At 39.7% G+C, this 27,585-nt stretch overlaps 1 protein-coding gene across 2 annotated transcripts; it reads left to right on the top strand.

Annotated features, from left to right (window-relative positions):
* The first annotated feature begins 176 nt into the window (after positions 1-176).
* Positions 177-27,156, top strand: abat (4-aminobutyrate aminotransferase). Of its 2 annotated transcripts, none has more exons than XM_054606884.1 (17): positions 177-194; positions 1,849-1,913; positions 8,649-8,796; positions 10,748-10,845; positions 11,053-11,082; positions 11,365-11,482; positions 17,795-17,844; positions 18,514-18,594; positions 18,746-18,838; positions 19,635-19,697; positions 19,815-19,878; positions 20,531-20,679; positions 20,782-20,919; positions 22,413-22,580; positions 23,518-23,664; positions 24,116-24,227; positions 24,779-27,156. In XM_054606884.1, the coding sequence occupies exons 3-17, from the start codon at positions 8,727-8,729 to the stop codon at positions 24,898-24,900; spliced, it is 1,503 nt and encodes a 500-aa protein (XP_054462859.1). In that variant the 5' UTR covers positions 177-194; positions 1,849-1,913; positions 8,649-8,726; the 3' UTR covers positions 24,901-27,156. The 2 variants fall into 2 exon arrangements, with proteins under 2 accessions (XP_054462859.1, XP_054462858.1); XM_054606883.1 differs by lacking the exon at positions 177-194 and adding an exon at positions 1,160-1,264.
* Positions 27,157-27,585: the final 429 nt, after the last annotated feature.

Here is a 27,585-nt window from a genome sequence, read left to right as displayed (position 1 = left end):
CCTCTGAAATACCCCATAGGTACCCAATACTTATTCAAATTCTTACTATATATGTATAATTAATTTGTTCTCTAATATTCCCAGCTGTTGCTCACTTGTTTCACTGTAGCTATGTTTAAGTAGGAACCTTTCAGTATTTTGTGTAGGACTACTGATACATTAGTCATACAGCATTAGTTAGGAGGACCTCCACGGTAAGAGTTGGGTTATTACACTGTATATCAGTTGCAGGTTGTTGTTGTTGTTCATACAGTATTCAGAGCAGTGATTCTGAAAGTTGGGTCTGTGGCATGTGTTTTTGTTTAGCAGAACTCTGAAGTGTTGGAAAGTTTTAGGTTACAAATAGTTCCAATGGCTTCTAAGAGTAGAAATGTAGTAAGCACATGCTAACAAGGTGTTAAGATAAAGACGGGGTCCATAGAACATGTTCTACTCTATTAGAGGTCCCTGGCCTCCAAAGTGATTCAGAGAATGAGGAGGTAGTTACCTTAGAGGCTAGCAGGACTGTAGATTCTACTCTAGATACCAGCCTTATTTTACTGACAGCTTCCCATCTGGATCAGAGCTGGTTTAAATGACTGCTGATACCAACAGAACATCTGGAGCTGGAATACGTTTCCCACCAGAGAACCAATGGGTGCTGGACAGTGACTCATGCAAAGAAGCATTCTGCACGTTCTCCAGCTGTTTAACATGTTGTTGTTGTTGTTGTTGTATGTGTACTGCAGTGGCAGGAACAACAGAGAGAACCTTCTCCTGATAACCTTCTTGACTCACCACATCACTTTTGACTTTTTTTTACTGTCAGTTGGATGTTGCCCTCATTACTGTTAAACTATAATGCAACTTGCACCACTCAGCTTAATTGTCTGACGAATTACAATTTAACTCTTAAATCATTATTTGCTTAGTTCTCATGTTGCCGTGATTTGGATGTAAATGTATCTTGATAATCATAATGACACAGTTCATCCCAGTAGGATTCTGCTCAGTGCTGATTTTTATGACCCAAAAGCCACAGAATGCAGAGCTGGAATTTAAAGACATGTTTACCACGACGAGTGTTGAAATACAAATAAAGCTTTGCTGGAAAAAAGACCTGAGAGCGAATCAGAATAAGCCCCTCCTCCTGTAGAGAGAGCGGGGCCGGGCTGCTGAGCACTGGAGACAGACCGGAGACACACACACACACACACACACACACACACACATCTCTGCTTCAGTCCAGCAGACATCCGTCGGTGCTGCCTGCTCCGGATCCTCGGTAAGTGTGAGACCTCATCGCATGGCGGCTCGTGATTGACCGTGTCCGCAGAGAGAGGAGTCCGGATCAGACAGCTGTCATGTCGCATTGACGCTCACTCGTTCACGTCTGCAGGTGTTCGTGCTGTTGAACCGTCAGAGCGTCGGGGATGCGCAGCGTCTGACCGCGTCCATGTCAGAGAGAGCAGTTGGGAAAAGCATCGGTGTTGACATGACATAACAAAGTGATGTGCTATCAGCTCACTGATAGAATCCATAACTATAATGACACATGATCTGGAGCGTGTGAGCCGGCCGGATCTAGTCAGAACCAGATTTAGCAGCAGACCAGCCAGTACAAACAACATCCTCCTTAACAAATGAAATAATTTGAATGCATTTGCCTTTGGATCCAAATCAGTGTCAGTTCTCCTCAACCTGACCACTCACAGCATATTTAACCTTGCAGCAGCGGTAGTTGTACCTCATCATTCAGCATAGCTTGTGTAAAATCCACAGGGAATAAATGTGTGTTCATAAGTGTATTTTTATACTCAGTCAGTAAGAGATGTGCTGCTTTCAGAGTAGATGTTCTTTTTGTTCCAGGGCCCCAGCTCTGTTCCCGTCTCCTCCAGGTCTCTGAACCCACGTTGGACAACAGACATCAAGAGGTAAGGAATTGAATGAATTTCATTTCCCTCAGACGTACAGGATGCTGTCACAGGTCCATCACCCTCCACATCTGTATACAGCCTCCACATTGTTTTACTACAGAGCTGTGTTCTACTTCAGGGTCGAATATCTCACAGTACGTTGCCCACGGTAACAATCATGTCACGATACAGCGATTCTGTGATACTCTGTACATTAAGGGACAATCATCTATGATACATGGTGATATCTGTGTACCTGAAGAATAAAAAAAATACCCCTAATACGGCAGAAAGCATGAATTACGTATTTATTCATAGCGTTGTGAGGTCATTTTCACAGAATATGACAACTAAGATGAGACAATGAACAACAAAGTTCATAGTGTCTTAATGCATTTTAATACACACACACACACACACACACACACACACACACACACACACACACACACACACACACTGACTGCAACTGGTCTATATCCATGTGTGCCTCATTATAATGTAAAATAGACAGAAACTGGAAAAAAGACAAAATGCCAAAGGCAGAACAGTTCTGGGTTAAAATATTTAAAGGAAGGATGCAACAATGCGTCACTAAAATATGTGTGAATGGGTGAATGTTGACAATTACTGTTGTATAAATGCAACTCCTTCACAAGGTCTTCAGAGTGAAAATTGTCAGGGCTGCCTCTTTAATCTGCTTTGTTACTAAACGTTGGTGTGTAATGTCTGAAGACAATCCAGATGTTTTAATAACACAAATTCATTTTCATTAAGTAACATAAGGTGATTCCAGAGGAAGTGGCGAGCGGTTGCTATGGTTACCATACAAATTTACGAGTCAGCCTTAATAGCGGTAGATTAAAGTAATATCCAGGAGTGCCCCTATTACCAGTCTAAAGACATAAAATCTGCATTAATAAAAATGCTTTTTACATGCAACGATTATAAGTTCACGTTTCAGGTGTATTTCATCAAGAATGTGAATCCCTGGATGTTACATTTTCATCTGCAAGTTTCTGCAGTGGTCCCAGTAATATTTGATCCTGAAGTGTGCTGAAGTAGCACATCAAATTACATGAATATGCTTTTTTTTTACACAAAGATAGAGCTCCTGTAATCAGTAGTAATCTCCTCTCACATACTTTTACAAGAGACATTTATGAGACAGCCTATCCTTTTTTATCATTTACTTCCTAATTTTAAACCTCAGGAGGAGCAACTGAGGAGGGATCCCTCTTCAGGGATGGACATTATATTAAACTCATTTTAAGATCAAAAAATGAAAAGAAAAGCCAATTTTGAGAAAGATTCCTCACATTCCAGATCAGTCTATAAAAACAATGTTTCCGCTTATTCATGCCAACAGCATGGATGAATAGATGAAAAGCAAAACAGTTTGCATGCAGCGTGTGAGCTAATGAGAATGAGACCAGAGTCCTTACTTAGCTTCCCGGTCCATGCCTGTGCAGGCGAGTGTCCCTCGAGCTCACGACGTCGGTCTTTAATTAAGACTTCAGTGAAGCAGCCGCTGAGAGAAGAGACACTCTGGTCTTCCTGGCTATGGTAACATTTTGATCTCACAGCTGTACTTAACCATTAGGAAGGGAGGCAACTGCCTGGGGCCCCAAATGAGAAGAGGCCCCTAAATGCAGCAAAATAGGTTAACAGACTATTCCCTGAGGTTATTACTCAAAGTCTCACACTATTGAGTGAGAATACAGACTGGCGACTCTTTGGCATCAGTGTCAAAGGAGCTACGTTTACAATACATCTTTTTGATTGGAGAAGAAAGCCTTGCTCGAACACAGATGTGAATATTAAATGTGTGAGCATTAATTAGGCCCACTGTCTATATACAGGTTCAACTTTCAAATAGCACAAGAGTGTGTGGAAGGGAAAAGAGATGCTGGGATTAATATGGTATTAATATGGTATAGGTACACTACTACACTCAATGCAGGAACCTGCATGAGCACATATTTGAGACATATATGTGATGCACACTAAGATAGCCTCTTTTTTTTATCATGTGGGAGAGTTTTTATTATTGAATTCTGAGTTAAAGTCCACAGCTGGATCTTTGCATTTATCCCTGACCGGACTGTGGGGGACTCCTGAATCCTGAAATCCTTCAGCTGGGCCCAATCAACCATCTTCTCTGATAGAAATGACTCTTTCTCTGTGGATTTTCTCTTTGTCAGGAACAGGTGTGTTGCATGCAGCTGGGTTCCACCTAGTGAGTGACCTGACAGCTATTTCCAGCTAGCAGAGGCTTTAACTAAACCATCTCTGGCTCCACCATTAGTCCAAAAACGCTGCAAGCAGGGAATCAAAAACTTTATAAACTAAACTAAGACGCAGCATATCTTTGTGCTCTTTTCAGGAGCACGAGAGAAGCTCTGAACTGATCATATGGGAATTCTGATTTATGTAAAGCATTTTTTATTCAAAATGATTTAGCACTATCAATATATTAGTAAATATCAATGTAAAAGAAAGCTCCAACAACAACTCCATATGCACACCAAGTGACCCAATGTGGGGTCGACCCAAAGCTTGAGAAACTCTAAATCAGTCTCAGTGTGTTTAGTTTTTACTCAGTTCTCCTCCATTGTTTATAAACAGTCAATGGTCTCCTGACCAAGTCCTCATCCTGACAGTTGTAGCTGCATGTTTAATCAATTCTGACATTGTTTTTTCCATTGAATGTCCCTTTCTGCTTCCCATACTGTCGCATATCAGCTGCTGTACCCAGCTACTACCTCTGTCCGTGCTGTGCGCCAAATGTGTGCTTCAGGCATTGTGGATTATTCAGTGCAGGTCTTTGTTCGACTTGTTTGTGAGTCTTAAACATGTCTGGATCCATGTTTTTATCTCTGCCAGTGTAGACAAGGAGAAAAATCAACCCACGCACTGTAATGTCAATCAAACGGCTAATAGACCAAGTAGCCTGGCTTAGGAGTTCGATAACCCCACACTGCTGCCGTTGGTTACACATGTCAAAACATGTAACTTCATGAACGAGCAAAAATAAACAAAATAAGAAAGTAAAGTACTAAAAATTAAGTTAGCTACAAAAAGCCTGTTAGATTACAAACCAACTACAGGCTAACGTTTAACACATTTTACATAAAACTGAACTGATTATCCAAACAGTGAAGAGCATTAATTAGGCCCACTGTCTATATACAGGTTCAACTTTCAAATAGCACAAGAGTGTGTGGAAGGGAAAAGAGATGCTGGGATTAATATGGTATTAATATGGTATAGGTACACTACTACACTCAATGCAGGAACCTGCATGAGCACATATTTGAGACATATATGTGATGCACACTAAGATAGCCTCTTTTTTTATCATGTGGGAGAGTTTTTATTATTGAATTCTGAGTTAAAGTCCACAGCTGGATCAGTGCAGGTCTTTGTTCGACTTGTTTGTGAGTCTTAAACATGTCTGGATCCATGTTTTTATCTCTGCCAGTGTATACAAGGAGAAAAATCAACCCACGCACTGTAATGTCAATCAAACGGCTAATAGACCAAGTAGCCTGGCTTAGGAGTTCGATAACCCCACACTGCTGCCGTTGGTTACACATGTCAAAACATGTAACTTCATGAACGAGCAAAAATAAACAAAATAAGAAAGTAAAGTACTAAAAATTAAGTTAGCTACAAAAAGCCTGTTAGATTACAAACCAACTACAGGCTAACGTTTAACACATTTTACATAAAACTGAACTGATTATCCAAACAGTGAAGAGTTAACGTTTGTTAATGCAGTAGCAGCTCACAAGAGGACGGGACAGCTGATATGACCATCCCAGACCGGTTTTAAGCAGAAAGCAAGCACAGGACCGTTTCTGGCATGTTTTGGGCTGTATATTATCTTTTACTTTTATAAAAGCGTTGTATCCATGTCTGTGGGTTTTCCTATTGGAATTCTATTCAGTGATTTTCCAGAGGGGGTCGATTCCAATTACCGTATTGGATTTCTCATGTTTGGATAGAATGAATATCAAAACGCCAAGAGGAGGTTCATTTTGAATAATATCTCAAAAACATGCAACGCCTCCAAATGGTAGTTTTGAAAGACCATGACGCTGTAGACCATGTCTGTTTGACCAGGCTCTATACCTGCCATTATTACAGTCATTATGATTACATGTTTTGCAGTTGTTTCCTTCTTAAAATGTTCTATTTTTTGTCACCTATCGATATAAGGTCATTTTTGAAAGGCAATAGGAAGCTGAATGAATTGTGTACTTGTGTAATTGAGTACTAGTCAAAGCCAACTTTAAGATGATCATCCGCACTGTCTGAATTTTTTTTTGTGGGAGGACATCAACAATACACGTTAACTGATCCATTGCCTTCATGAACAGAGGAGAAGAAGAAGAAGAAGAAGGGTCTCCATGTTTTCTTGCTCTTTGGTATTGCTGAGCAAATTTAAGGACTTTGGGGGGATCTTTGGTCAATCACGGGCAGCTCTCAGCGCTCTCATTCTGTGTGCGCTCTGGTGGAGAAGTGTGTGTGTGTGTGTGTGTGTGTGGTGGAGAAGTGTGTGTGTGTGTGTGTGCGTGCGTGCATGCGTGCGTGTCTCATTCTCTTATAGATTTGACCAACATGTGTTTTCAGCCACCTTCTCTTATGAGGAGATTTAAATATTTTCGTTTTTATTGAGATGAGTCATGGGAAATGTGATCTACAGTGTGTTCCTTTTTTCAGAGGATGGATTCATGAAATTATATTAATTTAGTTGTAAGCATCAAAGAGCAAGAAAAAGAGCAAAAATTGGCCAAAGGGGCTAGTAGTTGCCCATCAGGTCAGGCTGACGTGACTGATTGTGTTTCACAGTCCCGCTCTGTATTTCATGTCTGAAATACAGACCTCACAAAACAAGAATCGATATGCTAATTATGACACAAAAATGTCTAACAGGATAAAATGATGAAGTGATGACGTTTTGGACAGACATGAATGTAAACTCTGACTGGTAGTGGAGGCATACAACCTTGGGTGTAAATTCTAGTTTTGTTTAAGTGTGAAATGCATTTTCCCATGTCTGAATGATTCAGAGTATTATGGAGATGATTTTCCTTCATATTCCACACCATTCCGTAATGTGTTGGTGATTCTGTTATTGATGTTATCAATTATAGATTGATGTTTAATTATCACCAGCCATTGCATTGCAACTGTTTTTCACTTTGGTTTCATCTAAGTTCTTTCCTTTGGTCTTATTTGTGCTGGTTGATTAACTGAAATGACGTGCAACCCTTTAGTGAATTCTCCTCTCAGCGTAGTGTTAGTGGTGTGTTTACCAAATGCAGACAGAAACATCTGGCTCTCTTAGCTGCTAAATAAAGGGGATGTTGCTTCTGATCTAACATATGTGTGTGTTAACAACGTCCACTGTCTGTCCTATGCCTGGATTAGCGTATTTTCTCTCTGCTTCCCTGAACACGAGGCCTCCATTAACAGCCCATAGAATCTGTTTTACCCAGGGCTGTTTCAGTCACAGCTGCTGGAATGCTTCCACCCAACTGCTTTTCTGTAGGTTGAACAGCATTGGAATCCCTCTCCTTGAACAGGACTTAGCAGTCTTGATCAGAGACTGCTAGGTCTCTCTAGCTCTCTCTCTCTTCATTCTTTACATAACTATCGCTGTCACTTGTGATGTGTGCAAATTAGTGTGCAACAATCTGAAAACCTTCCTGGATAAACAGTCTGAAATTGTGCCCAGTTATTTCCGTATCAAACAGATCATAGCGTCGTCGCCTCCATCACTTTACTATACCCCCCCCCCCCCCCCCCCCCCATATGAAGATGCAGTCTTGTGTAACTCTCATTCTCCAAACCAGTTTCATCCAGTTCACAAGGTATTGCAAAACCAGCTCCATGCATGTGTGCGTGCATGCATGTGTGCGTGTTTGTTTGTGTGTTTGTGTGTGTGTGTGTGTGTGTGTGTGTGTGTGTGTGTGTGTGTGTGTGCGTTGTGCAGGGTCAGGGTCTCCTTTGCTGTGTGAAAGCAGATATCTGGAATGATCCTGTTCCTACCGCCAGTGTTGCATAAGAGCTTGGAAGAGAGAGAGCAGACAGCCCCCTGTTTTGCCTCACTCTGCAAATTTCCCCTTACATCTTTTCTTTATCAAAAGATAAAAGGGAGAGTTATTAATTAATTTATATTAGTAATGGCTGTTACACAAGCTGTTGGACTTCAGTTCAGCCAATTGGAAAGCCTGTATTGGAACATGTAAGCTTTGTCTTTAGAAAAAAAAAAAAAAAGGCTTTTTGGCTTATTGTTTTCATTTTACTGATATGTTTTATTGTTTCATCTGTTCTACTGTTTTATCTGTGTTTAAATCTGACCTGAGTTTATCTTTTGTTAGGCTTTCTGTTATTATATTGTCTTGTATCCTGCTTTCGCTTTGCTTGATCTGTCAAAGCCCTTTCGGAACTCTGCTTTTAAAAGGGCTATACAAATATAGTTATTGTGATTATTATTATTACTAATAGGTGTGGGAATTAGAGTAACTCACGATACCATACTATCATGATACAGCGATTCTGCTATAACTGGATATGTTGATAGACAATCTGCTATGATACATCACGACATCTGTGTAGCTGAAGATTAGAAAAATACTCCAATTTTAAAACTTAGATGAAACAATGAACAATAAAGTGCATAGAGTCTCAGCTAAGTGCCTCTTTAATACACACACACTGCCTCTCTCCCTCTCCCTATAGGTGACCTGGTGAAGTTTGACCCTGAGGGCTCTCACTGCCTCTCCCTCACACTTCATCCTGTCCCTGGACAGATTTGTCATGGCTTCCTCCCTGATCAGCCGTCAGTTTGCTCTCTCCCTGCAGAAAAACCTATGGCTCAGTGCTCCAGGTAAATCCAACACTCTTCAATTTAAATGAAATCCTTTGGAATCCATTCTGTAAGTACCGGTTCAGCAGGTCCAGACATGGAACTTTGCTGTAATGTCCACTTGTAGATTGACCGAGTAGTGTTAGTAGACCTTTGTGCATCCCTGTCTACTAAAGGCTTTCTGTAGGGCTTTGTTTTTCCATTGTAATTAAGTGTATTGTCTGTTTCTCTCCTTTAGACATTTAAAAAATGTAAAAAAGTCCTTTTAAAAATATTTACTCAGAAACGGAGTGCTAAGACAATCTATGTGTCATTTTTGATGCTCCTGAATTGGTCTTAAAGTCTAAATTTGATATATATATATAATATTATCAGTAAAGTATAACATTTTGTTTGCGTATGCCTCACTTGAATGTAGCTCCAGCCCTGCTCCATCTGCACCTTACTGTGATGCAACTTTATTTCTAAGTGAACTTGAGTAGTTGTCATGTTTGATCGGTTTTCATTTGTTTATCACCAGCAGATAAGAAGTCATAATACTTCCCACGTTCTCAAGAATAAAAAGCAATGCAACCATGCTATAATAAAGTTAGATCAGCGTTTCATAATCAGTGTAAATGTTTGACTGACCTCAAGCAGGATGTGGTTATCAATGTTCTTCTCCTCAAAGGTAACTGACTGAGCGATGTCTAAAAGGTCCGCTCTCCTGTCAATCATCAATAGGTCAATCTGTGTGGGCCAGATTTACTGTAAAGGGGAACATGTGGCCAGATGTTTAGTTTCAAACATCCAATAAGTAAACTAACAGCCTGTGAAGAGATTACAGTGTTTACATTATGTCAAAGACATAACGTTCAAATATCTACTGAAGAGAGCATGCTAACCAGCTAGCCGCGATCGTCCTGCCTTTTAATACCACTTGTAGTCACTGTAGAGTCCAGTCTGTCCTCAGTCCAACATGAGAGGACGAAGAAGCAGAGCGCCCCGAGGGCTTTTTAAGTGTTAGAAACAGGTCTGATCCTGTGGGACCGCCCCCCACTCCCCACCAGATCTACAGACCTTCTGATTCTGATGCTGATGCCAGTACGTAGGTTTTACCCAGCGCTCCGCCCGCCAGCTGGAACTCTGGTTGCTGGGGTTTGTGCCGGCTGAATCCACAGCTGCCAACTGAAGCTCCGGAGCCGCTGCATGCTCTCCTCCCTGAGAGGAACCCACCAGTCGGCGGGTTGAAACGCTTTGCTCGTTTCTGCCACTTCAGCCAAAATCTAACAAACCAACTATTAAAAAACATACCGGACCATACAGCCTTGGTTAGTGTCTCGGTCAACACAAAGATGGCAAACACAAACTATACGCCCACGAGAAAATAGCTATGAACTGGGAAAAGGCTGAACTGCCAGAAAGAAGAACAGTTCTGAGGTTAAGCTACATTTAAATCTCACGTCTGTTAAAGAGCCAACAGGCCATCACTTTGATAAAACAAACTGCAAGCTGTGTCCGTTGATACACGCTAGTGAAGCATTTGAATAAATCTTTATTGAGAGCACTGCGACTGATGCTCACTGTCAACCTGTAGTTATGTGATGTTTATGGGACCTAGAGTCAGACTCTCCTCCCCAAGAGGTTCTGCCCTTCCACCTCCGTGCTAAAGACGCTAACAGAACTAACTAGTTTAATTTCATCTATTTCAAACCGGCCGTTTAGAGTATTAAAAAAAATATATATATATATATATATATATATATATAGGGGGCCAGTAGGAAGCAATACAATATATTTCCATATTGATATTTTGTTCGAACCCTACAAACAATAAATTATGTTTTATAAATTATACCAAAACCCTGATCATAACCAGAATAGTATCAGCATGGAAACACACTCACTGTCTCCCTCTGTACGTGTGTGTGTGTGTGTGTGTCTGTGGCTGTGTCTGTGTAGATTATTATTATGTCTCTGTTTTCTCCACCAGCGTGTCGATATGTCAGTAAGGCGGCACCAAAGACCCAGGTGGAGTTTGACTATGAGGGACCCTCCATGAAAACTTCTGTTCCTGGACCACGATCACAAGTAACAAACACACACACACAAACACAAATCAGCACACTTTCAATTCAATTCAATTCAGTTTATTTTGTATAGCCCAGAATCACAAATTACAAATTTGCCTCAGAGGGCTTTACAATCTGTACACATGCGACATCCTCTGTCCCGGGACCCTCACACTCTATTCTTTCTTCAGGTATTACTGAGTATAACTGACTTTTTTTTCTGTAGGAGCTGACAAAGCAGCTGGGAGACATCCAGGTGAGTTGAGGGTTGTGTGTGTGTGACTGAGATAGATTAGCAGTTTCTATGTGTTTTCACTATTTGAGCAAAGCTCAGCAAGCCATAATCCTGAAACACAAAGTAAAATAACATAATGTCTCTAGGTAACATTCAACAGAATATGGACTTTTTATTCCCACAGTGGGATTATTTGTGTGTCGCACGGCAGGTGTATGTGTTTAAGTTTCTGCTGCCAAGTCAGTACAGGAGGACTGAATTATACTGAATGGGGTGCTTAATACAGAACATCTCTCTTCCCAGAATGTCGGTGCTATCAACTTCTTCTGTAACTATGATGAGAGCAGGGGGAACTACCTGGTGGACGTGGACGGCAACCGCATGCTAGATATCTACACTCAGATCTCCTCCATCCCAATCGGTTAGTAGTAAATGATCCAACCTTTATCACCACATATGCCATTTCACTTTAGGGTATCGATACATATTGTGAGTTGGAAAATGACAAAAGAACTGTAGCTGGAGAGGTGCTAGTTTACCACCTGGGCACTAGTGTTTCTAGTTTGTAACTGACAGAAATCTGAAGAAGTTATCTCTCATTTATTTGTGTTACATTAAGGCAAGCAGTGATGAAGGCAAGAAGCAATCAAACTTCAGATGGTGCAGCAGTGCTTGACTGCATTCAGCTAGCAAACTTTAGTCAGAGTTTAGTGAATCCTTGGGTCCTGTTGTTCTGCTTCCCCTGGACACAGCAGTGTCGTACATTTAATTTACCCAACAAACCTTTAGATTACGTGATATTGGCACAGAGGAAGAAGGCCCCTTTTAGAGATGTCCAGAGCAGATTCGATATCTGGGCTAATCCCGGCGTAGCTGATCATAAATCTGCTCCTTTCTTCACTGAACTTCGAGTTGTTTACTCCACCTCCTGCTGCAGCTCGGCGATCATTTACCGCAGCTGGTTGAAGCATTTCACTGCATATGCAAGTAAAAATCAGACTTGTATGTCCCTGACCTCGCTCGAGGTGCCCCCAAATAATGTTTGACATTCACAGAGATAAACTCAGCTACAATGCAAAGTTATTGTTGATTTCTACTGTTTTTTATTGCTTATTTATAATACTTGTTTTTTTTTTATTTCATTTTCATTTTTATTTTACCTTGTTTTTCTTTTACTATGTATCTTGTGTGCATTTTACCCTATGCTGCTGTAATCCTGCAAATTTCCCCGCTGCGGGACTAATAAAGGATTATCTTATTTTATCTTATCTTATCTTATCTTAAAGTATCGGCATTAAAGAGCAGAGTACAAAACATTCAGCAGGCAGCTTCTCATTTTAGCTGGTGCTGACCGACGCTTTCATCAATTAAAGTGAGAAGCGGGAGCAAGTTCCCCCCTCAGGTAAACACTGTTAGCTCTGTCGGCACACATTTATTATAGTTGTGCTGTTAGCGTTATTAGCACTGCTTGCCAAGTCATTGAGAGGCAATCGGAATGCTCCCAATCTCTTATTATGCATCTTTAATAGTAAGGCCAAACTGAACACACATATCTATCCTACAGACGTGGTCTGGTTGGTCGAATAGCAATGCATGGGTTCTGCATTCTAATATGCACCTTATTGAATCCAGATCAGATGGAGATGACAGGTTAATACCAGAAGAGATGTTGTCTTAATTCAGTAGTTCTAGTATTTTTCTGTGTATGAAAAGGACTGCCAACCTGGGGGTGGTGGCAGGTTCTACGAATACTACTGTTTTAATTGGTAGCATTGGTCTACCATTTGTATTCTGAATCATTGATCAGTTTACTTTACAGAAGGTGTTCAATTTATCCAGTAGAAAAGGAAACTTCCTATGCCGTTACTGCCAAAAGTAGGTTCTAGATCCTTCATGTTAAAAGAATTCAAAGACAAATGTCGAGGTTTGGAAAATGCTCTCCTGCTCTCGCTGAAATGGACCTTTGTATTAGGAGTAACAACTACCCCAGTTGGGCTGCAGTATTCCAGTCTGATTAACATTATTTGTGGTTTCAGCTCCAGGCCTCGGGGCCTCCCTGACAGAAGGGTTTCTGTTGGAGCAAAGAACTCACACACTTAATTAATTCAGTAGTTGAAGGGGCCTGACCACGGGAGCTTGTAACAATTGCTGTCTTTCTCAGAATAAATAGGAATAAGTAGATTTTTAGAGATTTAAGTAGACATACCAGTCACTATTTCTCTAAATGTTTTATTTTTTAATGATAGTAATAATAATAACACTACTAATAATAATAATATTTTTTGGTATGCTCACCATTTCTAACCTACTCCTCACTGTGACTAGGATGTCTAAAAGCCACAGGATAATAACATTTCTTTACCCCAACCTTCCTTTAATTGATAAAAGTACTGGGACAAGGATGTTGACTCAGAGCCCTCATGTTTTTACAGATTAAGTGATGGTATTTTACATAAATACAAAAGTGGCAGGGAGATATTGAGAAGGAATGGGCGTCTTGTGCCTGTTTGTCATGGTGATGGAAGTCCACGGAGTCCTTGGACTAGAGATTTGCCCTCCAGTGTTCATAGCAGCCCTCGTTTCCTGTTTTCTCTCTCTGTGTCCGTCTGGAACTCAGTAAACAAACTAACGACAAAGATGAGCTGGACAAAAGGTTCATGGCTGTGAGACGGTGTTTGCTTGATTTTAGTCTTTAAGGTTTTCTGGGTGCATTTGAGCTGATAAAGGAAAACAGTGTTTCAGTTCATTAGACGAGGAAGGGGTTAATTGATTGTGATATTTCTTTGTCTGGAACTGAGCTGGATGTCAGTGGATTGAAGGATTTTGAGTTACACAACAAGTCTGTAAATAATGGGAAATACTGCTAGTCAACTCTAATATCTACCTGCTCGATGTCTAGTTGCAGACAGGCTATCATTTGGTTATTAACCTGGCCATCACTCTAAATACCAAACTATTTATTCAACACCAGAGGAAAAATCCAAGATATAGAGAGAATACAATGTTGAGATTATGCAGAGAATATGCAGGAAGCCCTAACAAGTGCACCGCTTCATTGTGCCTCACTGCACTCTGCTGGCTGGAAGTGAAACAGTTTATGTAAGGCAGCCACATTAGTTTAGGTAAGATTCAAGATTCAAAGCTATGTTGGTACACTCATTGAATGCAATACAGACATTAGCGCCGATATTTCGTTTTTCATATTAACAGCTGTAACCCAACAGGCCAATACTCAAATGTACTGCATTTCTTGGAATGTTCCTAGTATTGGTACTCAGGCAAAAAAAAAAATTCAAGTACCACCTGAAAAGATCTCCATACTGATATATGCTTACTACAAAGAACTACTCTTTCAAATATTCTTGACTCCCCAAACTAACCAAATGAGTTCATATTCCAATTAGTACAATTGTTTCATTGACACATAATATTACCATTACAGATCCAGAAGGAGGTTTCATAACAATTAATATCAATGACAATCAGATAACAATATGAAAAAACTATGAGCCAAAACTGACAGTCCACCTTTCTGCCATATATATATTTTTTTCTCCTCCGCCACAAACCACTCACATTGCATTACACATCTTAATAGATAGTGATTGGATCCATCAGTGGATCAAACCACCAACTCAGGTAGCATACATATTGGGGATCCTTTGAAACAATCCAACAGTTCAGTGGTTTTGGTCTGAGTGATGGTTGGAGACTACAACATCCACCTGCTAAAGAGTTGTCATTTTCTACCAGTTAACCACACATTTCTACACTTTATATCTAAATAATGCCTTATATGGTAATGGTAAGTAGACCTGCATTTATATAGCACCTTCTATGCAAGACCCGCTGTGATTCGCTCAGCGCTGTACACTAGTTCAGACACTGATGATAGGGGCTTCCATGTAAGGTGCAACCTGCCCATCAGGATTAAACTAATTCAAATTCAAACTCATTTACACCCACCCAGTTATTTTAATCGACAGATATGCAACACTGAGTTTTTCCACAAAGAATTCTACAAAATCACTGCTTCAAATCTTAAGTCTCTTTTAAATAAGTGAGTCAGCATGAAAAAATGCAAAAAGGACTTATCAGACTCAGGTATTTATATTTAGATAAAAAGAAAACTATGTCTGTATTCACTTCCTTGCAGATACCTTAATTACTGTCTACTGAGGGAGAACACATTGTACAACCCTTACTCATCAGAACATGATCCCAATCAAGACAAAATCATCTCTTTTCTTTTAACATTGTTCTGCCAAAACTCACTGAAGTGCATGCAAACACTCTTATTGTTAATAACAAAATAATTGTATCATTAACAAAGCACCAGGACCTGATGGCATTCGTGCTGAGTTCTACAAACATTTCTGGTGCATTTTTCTTCCACTGTTCAGACTGTGCAGACTAACTGATGAAATAGGACAAGCATACATAAATACTGTAATAATGGCGCTCCTCCTGAAACCCAACAAACCTGCCATCTAGTTATCTCCCTCATCACTCATCATTACATATGTAAAATTGATCAGCAAGACTGTATAGCCTCCATTTATTATGCATCCAGATCAAACCGGTTTCATCCCTCGTCCAACAATAGACACAGGCTGTTCAACCTTCACTATCCAGAATCAGCAATTGTCTCTCTGAGTGCAGAAAAGTTTTCAAGTATTTCAACTAGAAACTTCTATTCGCCAAACTGTGGAAATTCACTTTTCATTTATTAACTTGATTATAAACACATCATCTGTGAACTTTTGTTGGACATTGTAGTTATGCTGCTCTTTTTTAACTCTGCTTTATAACCAATAGGGATTTGGGCTGTTTAGTTTATTTATTATTATTTTTTCTTTATACATTGTTTATTTTTGGGCATGCCCAATGCGTGTTCAAATATAATTCTAATAGTTGTCCCAGGTTAAATAGACCATCAGATTTAAAACCTCATTTTAGCAATTTTCATAAATGTATTATACGTACCTTCTGAACCATGCTGTGCCATGGGTGTATGGATGGTGGTGAATGTTAGTTAGTCCTGATGGGCAGGTGGCACCTTGCATGGTAGCCCCTGTCATCAGTGTATGAATGGGTGTGAATGGGTGAACGATTATATGTAGTGTTAAAGCGCTATGAGTGGTCGAGAGACTAGAAAGCGCTACACAAGTACAGTTTGCTTCATCATTTAGCATATAAAAAAAACTCATTAGTTTGAATAGGTCATAATGTATATGATCAGCCTCACAGTGTGAAGCCAGAGCCCACTGACTGCTACAGGTAACTTGTTGTTTAATCCAGTTTTTTTGCCCCAATGTCTATAAGACTTTTTAAGATGATTAGTGCCGACCCCCCAACCCCACTCACACTTTAATCATGTGGAAAGTGCATCGTTTATCCTCTTGCCTCTCTCCTCAGAGAGCTCTGTCAGTGCTTCATTGCCAGATCCATTCTGCTTGCTTTTTGAGAGAATGGCCAAATCAATGAAACTCTATATGCCATGTTTTCACTGCTACCTCGCTCCCAGGCAGCTTCTCTCATAGCACACACACACAAACACGCTAGCTCGGGTTTCAGAGCATTTTATAGTGTTAGCAAACGTTAGTGAAACATGAGAGGACAGAGGAGAGTAAGAATGCAAATGAGACTAAAGGAGAAGAGGAGAAATGAAGGGATGAAGTGAAGAGGTAAAGAATGAAAAGTGAAGCAAGTAAGAGGTAAAGAATGAAAAGTGAAGCAAGTAAGGAAACAAAAAGGGATGAAGGGGACTAGTGAAGGAAACAATGAAGGAGGTACCAAGGCAGTACCTTGTTGGACATTTTTGTATTATTATTATCTTGAAATCATTCAACTGTTAATGCAGTGCCAGCATTACAAGAGTTGATACAACGGATACCTTATACATGTATGAAATAAAAACCAGCACAGAGTATCAACCCCCTTTAGCCATTGTTAGTGATTGATCGTGTCATATTCTTTTGTTTTTGTTCAATGTGTTGGATTTTAAGTTTATTCGCTATTTGAAATGTTAGCAAATACTCATTTTTAGCCAAATAAGTGTATATCAGGGGCCGGTGGCACAAAGCTAACATTATGTGTCATCCAGCTAACTGGATGGATTTGCTTACACACACTCAAACTCATAAATCCAGTGCTTCTCAGTAGCAGCGTTATGTGTGTAAAAATGTGTGTGTAAAAAAAAGCCACTAACATAGCTGGCTAACACCATAATGTAGCTCTGAGACACGGGCCTCAGGTCCTGGGGATTCCTCATGTAGTAGAAATGATTGGGAGATGAATATAGTTTAATGGAGAACACATACGGACACTGGACTACAGTTTCCTCTCTACTTTACCCAATCTTTATAACAATAAAACAATTAATTTAACAGACATTCAATGGCATGCAAGCATATAGAGACCCTCAATTTTAAATGAACACATTGAGTGATATTATTTAATAGGGCTCTGAATTAGTCATCAAGTCAATTTCTCTACTAATAGCTTTTTAATATTATAAAACATGTGGTCTGGTGCCCAACACTTCTTCTGGATGAAAATACTGAATGTACCTCTACTTTTTCATATGCCAGTATAAATGTGTCCAACCACCTGCTAAAGGGGTTACCAGATTAGAGGAGAGTACATCTATTCTGAACCCAGACCAACGTTAGATTGTCCCATCCACATTTTCAATGCTTCCTACACCCACTCTCACTCTGTCCTCCCTCAGGCTACAACCACCCTGCTCTCCTCAAACTGATGTCCAATCCCAACAATCTGGTAGGTCCTCCACATTCAAGATCATTTCTATCATCAACTACAGTGAGAGAATGGAATGCTGTTGTTGTGTTTTGAGTTGCTATAGAGTACAGCCCTATAGAGTACTGGTCCAGCTTTTACATTAAGACCACCACAGTTATGACATTCATCCTAATTTTTCCATTAAGATGCTCCTGGTTTCGGCTGTTCCATCACTGTCCTGGTAAAGCTCACACCTAAAGAGGATTATCCCAAAATATTACCACATAACTGGCTCTGGTGTTTGTGGAATCCTGCACTTAGTCTATTATGGGAAAATAATGCATGGCATTGTGGCTTCTTAGTGTGCATTATCTGTATAACCGCATGGCTCCTCATTGACTATCCTGAACATGGTATAATGGTGCCCTACAGTTGAGTAGAGTACTGCATTGAGCATTCACTGATGTAAAAACATTTTGCCTCATTTTTTCAGGTGGTGTATGTAAATCACACAGTGATGCTGGAAAGATGTAGTAAATGTTGGCTGTCAGTGAATGGAGCTTACACAGTTTTTTAGCCTTCTTTAAATTAGCAACCACCTCACAGTGTAGTCGTGTAGATAAGAGCAGTCAAATGAAATAGTTTGGGAATGTAATTTAATGAAAAGTGTTTTCTGAAATGTGTCTGTGCTTTCTGTCTGCCTGTTAGAGTACACTTGTTAACCGACCTGCTTTGGGAATCCTGCCGCCAGAGAACTTTCCAGACAAACTCACCGAAAGTCTTCTCTCAGTTAGTAACACACACACACACACACACACCCACAGTCAGAGTCGAGAGATAAAGCTGTTATAAATTGTTGTAATAAAAGTATATATCATTTCATGCATATTTTACTTATAAAGATGGTTAAACAACAGTAATAAGTCGTCCCTCCTCTCAGGTGGCTCCCAGTGGAATGACTCGTGTTCAGACGATGGCTTGCGGCTCCTGCTCCAATGAGAATGCTTACAAAGCGATGTTTATCTGGTACAGGGTGAGTGAGTACTAGTACTACTACTACTACTACTATTTCTGCTAATATTAGTGCTTTTATCTGGGGGCAAGACACTGAACCATGAGTTGTTGGATTTCTGCTGGCTACACCAAAACCCCCTGGAATATTGTTTGTTGTCCCAAGAGGCTAAATCATCACCAGATAGTCTGCTGCTGGGTATTGAGATTGTCAACCATCAAAATCTTCCTGTAGATGTTCACTAAAGAAATATGAGCAGGTAGTTGAACAGTCAGTTCAGCTTCTCCTCTAAGTGTGAACATAGACAGTGAACAGGTGAGTGGATCAGCTTCTGGATGAGGAGCAGTGGAGACACAGGTAGCTGCAGTAAAGCTGAGTTTAAGATGAGAACCGGATTCAATCTGTTGAACTGCTGGAGAGCAGCGTAGCAGGGACACTGTGTGAGGGAACAAGTTAACGGAGCCTTTTCTACTAGACTCACAATAGACAAGATCAACATCTGTAACCATGGCAACAGCTAGAGCCACTTAACGAGGAGATGAAACGCAAATATAAAATACATGATGAAATGAGGAAATGTTTTACTGATGTACTTACTTACTAGACTAATATTAATTTGATATTAATTTGACTTACACTAATGTTCATTTAGGCAAACTTTTCTAATTGGTTACAGTCATATTGTACACCATTTTATTTTGTAAATGTGTTTATTGCATTGTTCTCAAGATAAAAATCTGATGAGAGAAGAACTTAGATATTATCTCAACAACCAAATGTAAATGTAGCTTGATCTGTGCGTGTTTGTTTGCTGTAGAACAAGGAGCGAGGCCACAACACACCGTCTGATGAAGACCTCAGCTCCTGCATGGTAAACCAGGTGGGTGAAAGAACTTTCATTACTTGTCAGAATATTTTGAGATTTTCACATATATTGTACTATAACTGTGCGTCCTCCTCTTTGCTTTGTCTTTGTTTCTCTGTTTTTCTGTCTCAGGTCCCAGGTTGTCCAGAACTCAGTATTTTATCTTTCATGGGAGCTTTCCATGGAAGAACCATGGGTATGTTATAGATCGCTTCTATTTTCATTTTTCTTTTAAATATTGTTGACGTTAGAATTTCATTTTGATTATAGATTTTGAATAATCATCTTGAGCATGGCTCAGCTTCTAATCGAGCCTTTAACTAATCAAACCTTTAAGCTATCTGCAGGTTACACAGTTGAACTTAGAGTGTGAACATTTTACATAAAACATTAGAAAATCTATTTAATAGCAATGACTCCCTTTAATAGTTTGTGTCTGTGCTGGATGCGACAGTATCACAGCATCATTTAACATTTTAGCTTATTTATTTTGTTAAAATCACCTTAATACCAGAGTAGGAAAACTTTTGGTCACAAGCAGCTGAGTTCTGATCTGATGCATCCGAGTGTACTGTATCTTTGGCCAGAGTCATGTCATAGTCACCATTCTGCTGCTCTGAAATTCTCTGCACGAATGAAAAGGGTTTTCATTGAACTTTCAAGTCACTTCTTTTTTTATTGGTGGTAAGCTAGTGTCAATTCAACTACACACTTCAACAACACTAGATAATAAACATGAAGCACACCTGAAATACTACATGGTAAACAACCGTTGAACTTAAACAGCTGAGTTATTAATGCAACATTATAGATTCATGACTAACGCAATGTATATTTTACTTTTTAAGGTTGCTTGGCAACAACACACTCTAAAGCAATCCACAAGCTGGATGTGCCATCATTTGATTGGCCGATCGCTCCGTTTCCCAAACTACAGTACCCGCTGGAGGAATTTACCAAAGAGAACGCTCAGGAGGAGGCTCGCTGTCTGGAGGAGGTAGGCTGTGTGTGTATGTAGACGAGAAAAATGGGACCCATGTCATTTAGTTTTGTTTTCTGGGATGCCAGCCAGAAGATTACATGTTGTCTGCGTCTCCAGGTGGAGGATCTGATCGTTAAATGGAGGCAGAGGGGGAAGCCTGTGGCTGGGATTGTGATTGAACCAATCCAGGCTGAAGGCGGAGATAACCACGCCTCCCCAGACTTCTTCAAAAGACTCCGCAACATTGCACGCAAGGTAACAGTCAACACTATGGCGACCAATCCTTTAAAAGGCGTTAGCTTGTTGAGTTAGTTGCAAACGCTGGAAGGAAAAATAGATGAAGAAATCAAATACTGTATGGGGAAAACTTTGACCAAATACCTCGACATCAATAGTTTGAACATATTGTAGGTTGATTAACGGTGCTTTGATAAATATAGTAATGTGGACACAATGAGTAAATAGGTAAGTGCAAATAAAAGAACACCTACAACAGTCTGGAAAGGTCAGAAAATGACATCAAGTGACTGTAATGCAGCCTTTAAAACAAAGACAAGACACTTATGTCATATTGGGATGTCTAAAATCTAAGACAATATCTTGTCTCATATGACAATATCGTTTTGATATTGATATACTTCCCAGCTATAGTATACTGGTTCACTAGCCTCTGACACCATTGTGTTGACATGACATGAATCAAGTGTTCCCAGGCTCATTATGACAAATAACACATATTACTTAATAGAGTAGTATTTTAATAATAAAACCAAGATCAGTCTACAAGTTATTATAACACATTGTGATCGGACTGAAGGCAGAGTGAGGATAGATTGAGATTGTTGAGCTCTGTAAGTGCATGTCTTTACCACAAATGTAGATTTACTTATATATAGTGCTATTAGTACTAATGAATTTACCTTATTTAACTTTACTAGACCCAATATAGATTCCAAGGCAGCAGAGAAGTTGCCAAAGAGACATTGCTCATCATGCCAGTTAAAAGTTTTTTTCCAGGGAGTGAAAACCCACCAACCATATACAGGGAGGCAAGGGCGCCCCAAAAGAGCTGGAACACTTTGAGCCACATGAACTGGAGGAAGGGCATGAATGTCAATTCAATTCAATTCAATTTTATTTAATTCAATTAAATTTTTTCAATTAAATTTATTTTATATTGCCCAAAATCACAAATTTGCCTCAGAGGGCTTTACAATCTGTACACATGCGACATCCTCTGTCCCGGAACCCTCACACTCCCCTAAAAAAAAAACCTTTACCAGGGAGAAAAAAGGAAGAAACCTATGGGAGAGCAACAGAGGAGGGATCCTTCTCCCAGGATGGACAGAATGCAATAGATGTCATGTGTACAGAATGTACAACATAACAGAGTTACAAAACATTCAATGCAATTATTCTTATAATAAGAGTAGTAAGCAGAGTAATGAAGGAAAAAATGAAGACTAATTATAACAGCAGCAATGAATATAGTAGAATTATTACAATGATGCCATTGTATATTGACACTGGTTCAGCTGCTGGGATTCTGCTGTTCATGATATTACGCATACAGTCTGGTCCTGAGTCAGTATTCCTCCTGATCCAGACTTCCCTACTCATGCTCTTCACTCATTGACTCTCCTGTCAATGAGTGAAAACTTCTCATTTCTTTCCTTTCCTCCTACCTGCTTTCATGATCTCTCTACCTTGGTCACGTGGCTCAGTCTTTTAACCCTTTACCTCCCCAGCATGGCTGTGCTTTCCATGTGGATGAAGTCCAGACTGGTGGAGGGAACACAGGAAAGTTGTGGGCTCATGAGCACTGGGGCATGGATGACCCTGCTGATATAGTGTCCTTCAGCAAGAAGCTTCTCACTGGTGGCTACTACCACAAAGACGAATTACAGGCTGATAAGGTTAGTCATTGTTTTATTGGTCATATTTAATATATCATAGACAAGTTTTCTATGTTGTATTTCAGATTTGATCAAGACAATAGCTCTTTTAGGAGCCTATGGAGGCTTGAACCTTCAAAATACCCCAAAGTATGAATCTGATGGACAGGGCAGACCACATACTGATGATCAAGCTAGTCTTGGGAAGTTTTTTCAGTGTTGGGGATAAAGATGTCATGTTGGTGCTGAGGGTGCTGCTGGAGTAACTGTGTGTTGACAATACAAGCTAAAAGTTTAACCACTGCTAACCAGTCATTATTGTAGTTTCTTAGCTCACGCCCAATGATCACACGGCTAAGTACATTGCAGCTGCTGTTTTGCGCTCAGAGACACAATTATTATTATTCAGTGCCTTTTTATTGGGCATCAACCTCCAGTTGACATGCTTACTGTTGAAAAAAGGCTCAAAGCCTGAATACATGCTTCAAGTTGCAGTTACGCCTGTGGGACATAGTTTAATGTTTTAAAAAAACAATATTTTTCTCAAAACTGTCTGTCTGAATATACCCATCTGTCTGAAATTAACTCCTGAGCCTTTTTGGCAGAAAGGCCCCTATTTATTGTGCTCTAAATAAAGTCCAACACTTGAAGTTTGGTAAACTCAAATGTTTCTTAACTCACATGTGTTTCCATGATGTACAATGACACATACACATTTACATTATGGATGTATTTCCAACCTTAGGTTTTGACTGTGATTTACACATAGACAAACATACACAGTGTCTACCAAAACTGCCATTGAGGCGCAAATGTTCAGTAGACTTAACATTAGTGGAGCTTACATCACTGCCATTGGCCTATCACTTTAAGATATTAAAGATGTTTGTGAGATTATTGTCATCTTTTATTAACTGGTGTGTTTGCTTGTGTGTCTGTTTTTTTTTTTTTTTTTCAGCCGTACCGCATCTTCAACACATGGATGGGTGACCCATCAAAGAACTTGCTCCTGGTTGAGGTTCTCAATGTGATTCGTAGAGAGAACCTTCTGGAGGAAGTGACCCGCTCTGGAAAAGCCCTGATAAACGGCCTTTATCAGCTACAGGTAGTGTGCTTGTGTGTGTGTGTATGTGTGAATATGTAATGGTGAGCTTTGTTTTATTTGCACCAGACTTGTGGACGGAATCAGTTTTTTTATTTATATCCTTTCATTTGTGAAGGATCCGAAATCACTCAATTTATCACTCAAAACACAGTTGAGTGATAAATACCATGAGACTATTTAAATGGATTTAATAATATCAGTAGTGTCTCTGTGTCAATGTCTCTGTCAGTGTCTCTGTCACTGTGTCTCTGTCTTTGTGTCAGTGTCTCTGTGTCAGTGTCTCTGTGTCTCTGTGTCAGTGTCTCTGTGTCAGTGTCTCTGTGTCTCTGTCTCTGTGTCTCTGTGTCAGTGTCTCTGTGTCTTATTGAGGCTTACTGTGTTTTTTGGGGGGGGGGTTTGCTTGGTGTGGACATGTGTGTGTGAACATGACCCGTATGCGTCTGGTCCCCAGGCTCAGTACCCCGGCATATTGAGCCGAGCTCGAGGACAGGGGACCTTCTGTGCCATTGATATCTGTGATGATGCAACCCGCAGCAGCATCCTGCTCAAGGCCAGAGACAAAGGTATGAAGTACACCACCATTTCTCATTTCCTATTTAGGTAGTACTCCTGGTTAGATATCACCGTCTTTGGAGTACAATCTTGGCAGTTTGAACTCGGGAGTCTGAACTCCTGAAAAGCGCAGTAAGCTGCAATTTCAATTTGTAACTGGGATAATGTAATTCTTGCTAAAATCACCATTTTAGCCTGGCACAACTCACCTGTCATCCCTACTGTAATATATATATATAAATATCATGTTAAATTACTATCAAATTATAAAGTTTTGATATTTGGACAGTCAAGGATGTAAACTGCAACATGACCGGTTGGTGGTGGCATACAACCGCAGTAGTTCAAGTTGTTTTTAGTGGGTTGAACAGTGACCGCACCAATCTCACTGTAAATAACTCCATCAAATGGACAGTTTACATCATTACTCTGACTGAAAATGTTTGAGTGATACTGTTTAAAATGAAAAGAAATAGGAATTTGTGTTTGACCTTGTGAAAGCGGATGACAGATCATTGACTGAGCTGTATGGATACCCTGTAACAGTGTTTGTCATTGACAGGTGTCCTCCTGGGAGGGTGCGGGGATCGATCGATCCGCTTCCGTCCAGCGCTGGTTTTCAAGGAGTACCATGTGGACATCTTCCTCAACATCTTCAACGATGTGTTGGCCCAGCACAAATAAACGGTGACCGTGAAGGAACCCGACTGACGCTGCATGAGCCTGAATTAATACAGAATGGAGGGAGAAACTCCAGACGGTCCATGTCATGATAAGCACAATCCACACAATTACTCACACAGATATCCCATATATCCTCTGTTTCAGATCCAATTAGCCAATCTTCATCTCCTTAGCTTATAATGATAATGATGATATTCTCATGCTTGGGCTGCCATAAAGCTGTACCCAGAAAAGCATTCAGCTGCAGTAACTGAGAATTTCACAGAATGTTCATGTTTTCTTTAAAATAAATCTGTGGAAATTACTCCAAACTCCAGAATCATTCTAACTTACATAAAGACTGACTCTGGATGAAGTCATGCCATATTGTACATCATGTCAGCAAATCTAGCGGCTTCTGTTTCACAACCTTTACTGCCTGAGATTCACAGGTCTGGAAACGTGGGTCTGTTCCAGCATTACATAAATGTAAATATGACATGGGAGATCCCAACTCCTAATCAACCTCACTTATTGGCTCAGAACAGAGTCATATGTACAACTTCTTTTAGTGTTTATATGCTGGCCTCATCCCACCGCCTGACTCAGTCACTGAAGTGATTCCAGTTAGCCTGTATGTGTTTGTTAAGCAGACAGACAGTCATCCTCGATGCAGAATTCTGTGTCAGCTATGGCTCTGTGGTAGGAACGCACAATAAAGCTCAGCCCTGCATGTCATTTAATGCCGTTCATTAGAAACGTCCTTGTGATGATTCTGTGTTGCTCTTAATAGGAATGACTTCTGAAATGTTGTAGCCCAGAAAAAAATGTGAATCTTAAGTGGACCACAACAATGTCATAGATTGTTTAGTGCCTGCATGTCACTTAAATGTGCTGATATTTTTTTATTTTAGTGGCTCAAATGGGAGCAGACACTGGTAACCTTAATTGAACTATAATTGTGAACACATTTACTTGACTCTTGAACAAAAGCTTCATATGTTGCAATTATTTCCTGAAAAGACAATTACTTTTCATTTTTAGTTCACTCTTGGTTATGATTTCCTATTTAACAGTTGTCATATGTGACACAACAGCAAGTGTAAATTAAGGAAACTGATCAATTTCAGTTTCCATCAAGCTTCAAAAGGCCTTTTCAATTCAGATTGATTGGGGTTCACAGGGGTTCACAGGGGTTCAGCCTCTGTGGGGTTGTTCACACAGATGTGTTAAACCATGACTGGATGTCTTTGGTGTCAGGCCTGTTAGTAGCCCTGTTTGGAACCGTCTCGTCCACTGAAAACACTTCAGACTACACTTTGAAATCACATCCAACTAGAAAGGTGAACTCAGTTGTAGTTTACTGTGTAACACTTCACGTTGACTGTTTATCGCTCCCTCTGAACAGAGACTGTCCTGCTTATGCAAATAAGTTTGTACAATGAACAGTTGAAAAAAAAAACATCACCATGGAAGTGTCTTTAAACTGTATTTTTAGATTTTTACAGAGAAAAGACTTCAAATAGATAGGTGAACTGATTGGTCTGCCACTCAGCGGATGAGACGGACCCAAACATGGCTGGCCTGTTAGCAAACTGTAGATCATATTTAATACAAATATGTAGAACATAAAGTCTTTAACACCTTCACAGCGCAACTTTTTATAAATATTTGAAGAATTGCCATTATTATTTTGAAACTCTGCCCAAGCTGTTTGCTACTGATTATGTAGAACACTTAACAACACATAACTTCATCAATGTTTGAATGTTCCATGGAGCTTTTAGGCAAGTGTAACAAGTGTGTAGCATTTCAGAAAAAGTGTTATCATTAATTTATTTCTGATTATTAACTTAATACAGTCATAAATATCTATATGAATATTATGTAATTTTTTTAAACATTCATTTTGCAGAAATGATATCCAATAAGCCTATTGTAAATTTGTTCCACATAGACCACAGGGTTAGTGAGTCTTGTATAAACATTGCTTTTAAAGGAGATTTAATGAGGTAAGAACTGTAGGGATGGGCTGCAGGGTGTCGATGTGAAATGATGTGAGCATTACAATGATGATGATGATGACAACAGTGTCATCTCCTTGTTGTCAGTCAATATTCCATGTATCCATGATGACCTTCTTTAAACATTACCTATTATCACTTGTGATCTGAGATAGATGATTATTGATGTGATTATTTTAGATGGCTCTAACTGTTGTTGTCTATAAAAACATTCTGTCCATTTACTGGTAGAAATAAATTAAGTTTTGAGTAACCTAGTTGAGTTTTTATTTCTTGAGCATGAAAGCTCATTCCGCTTGGAACAAGCCCTTCATATCTCCCTGTTTAGCCCTATATCACATAGTCCACTCTGTGTTTGTTTTAAATAGCCTCATGGTGATATATATTCTAAGTGTCTGTTTTGCAAGCCTGAATTTTCTGAGGTAAAGAATATTTTGGACACAAGTAGCATTGGGAAATTTTCCACAGAACACTAACAGCAAACTTTCATGGGAAGGTCATTAAACATACAGCACATATATTATTGCATTACTCACTAAATCACAGAAATATGAGGAATCATTTTTGCATCATTGACAATACTCTCTGATCTGCTGCTCAATACGGTGCCATTTACAAATAAAGGTACAATACAACAAAGTAGTGCAGTATCAATGATAGAATTAGTATCAGTATTACTATG

Source organism: Anoplopoma fimbria, chromosome 11 (genome assembly GCF_027596085.1).
Source record: "Anoplopoma fimbria isolate UVic2021 breed Golden Eagle Sablefish chromosome 11, Afim_UVic_2022, whole genome shotgun sequence".
Classification (NCBI taxonomy): domain Eukaryota; kingdom Metazoa; phylum Chordata; class Actinopteri; order Perciformes; family Anoplopomatidae; genus Anoplopoma; species Anoplopoma fimbria.
This window is presented reverse-complemented; position numbering and strand designations above follow the sequence as displayed.

Bases quoted from the DNA above. Each gene is read 5' to 3' on its own strand.
- abat (XM_054606884.1), top strand. From the start codon at position 8,727: ATGGCTTCCTCCCTGATCAGCCGTCAGTTTGCTCTCTCCCTGCAGAAA. The intron at 11,083-11,364 runs GTGAGTTGAGGG...CTCTCTTCCCAG, and splicing joins AGCAGCTGGGAGACATCCAG to AATGTCGGTGCTATCAACTT. The intron at 22,581-23,517 runs GTTAGTCATTGT...TTTTTTTTTCAG, and splicing joins ACGAATTACAGGCTGATAAG to CCGTACCGCATCTTCAACAC.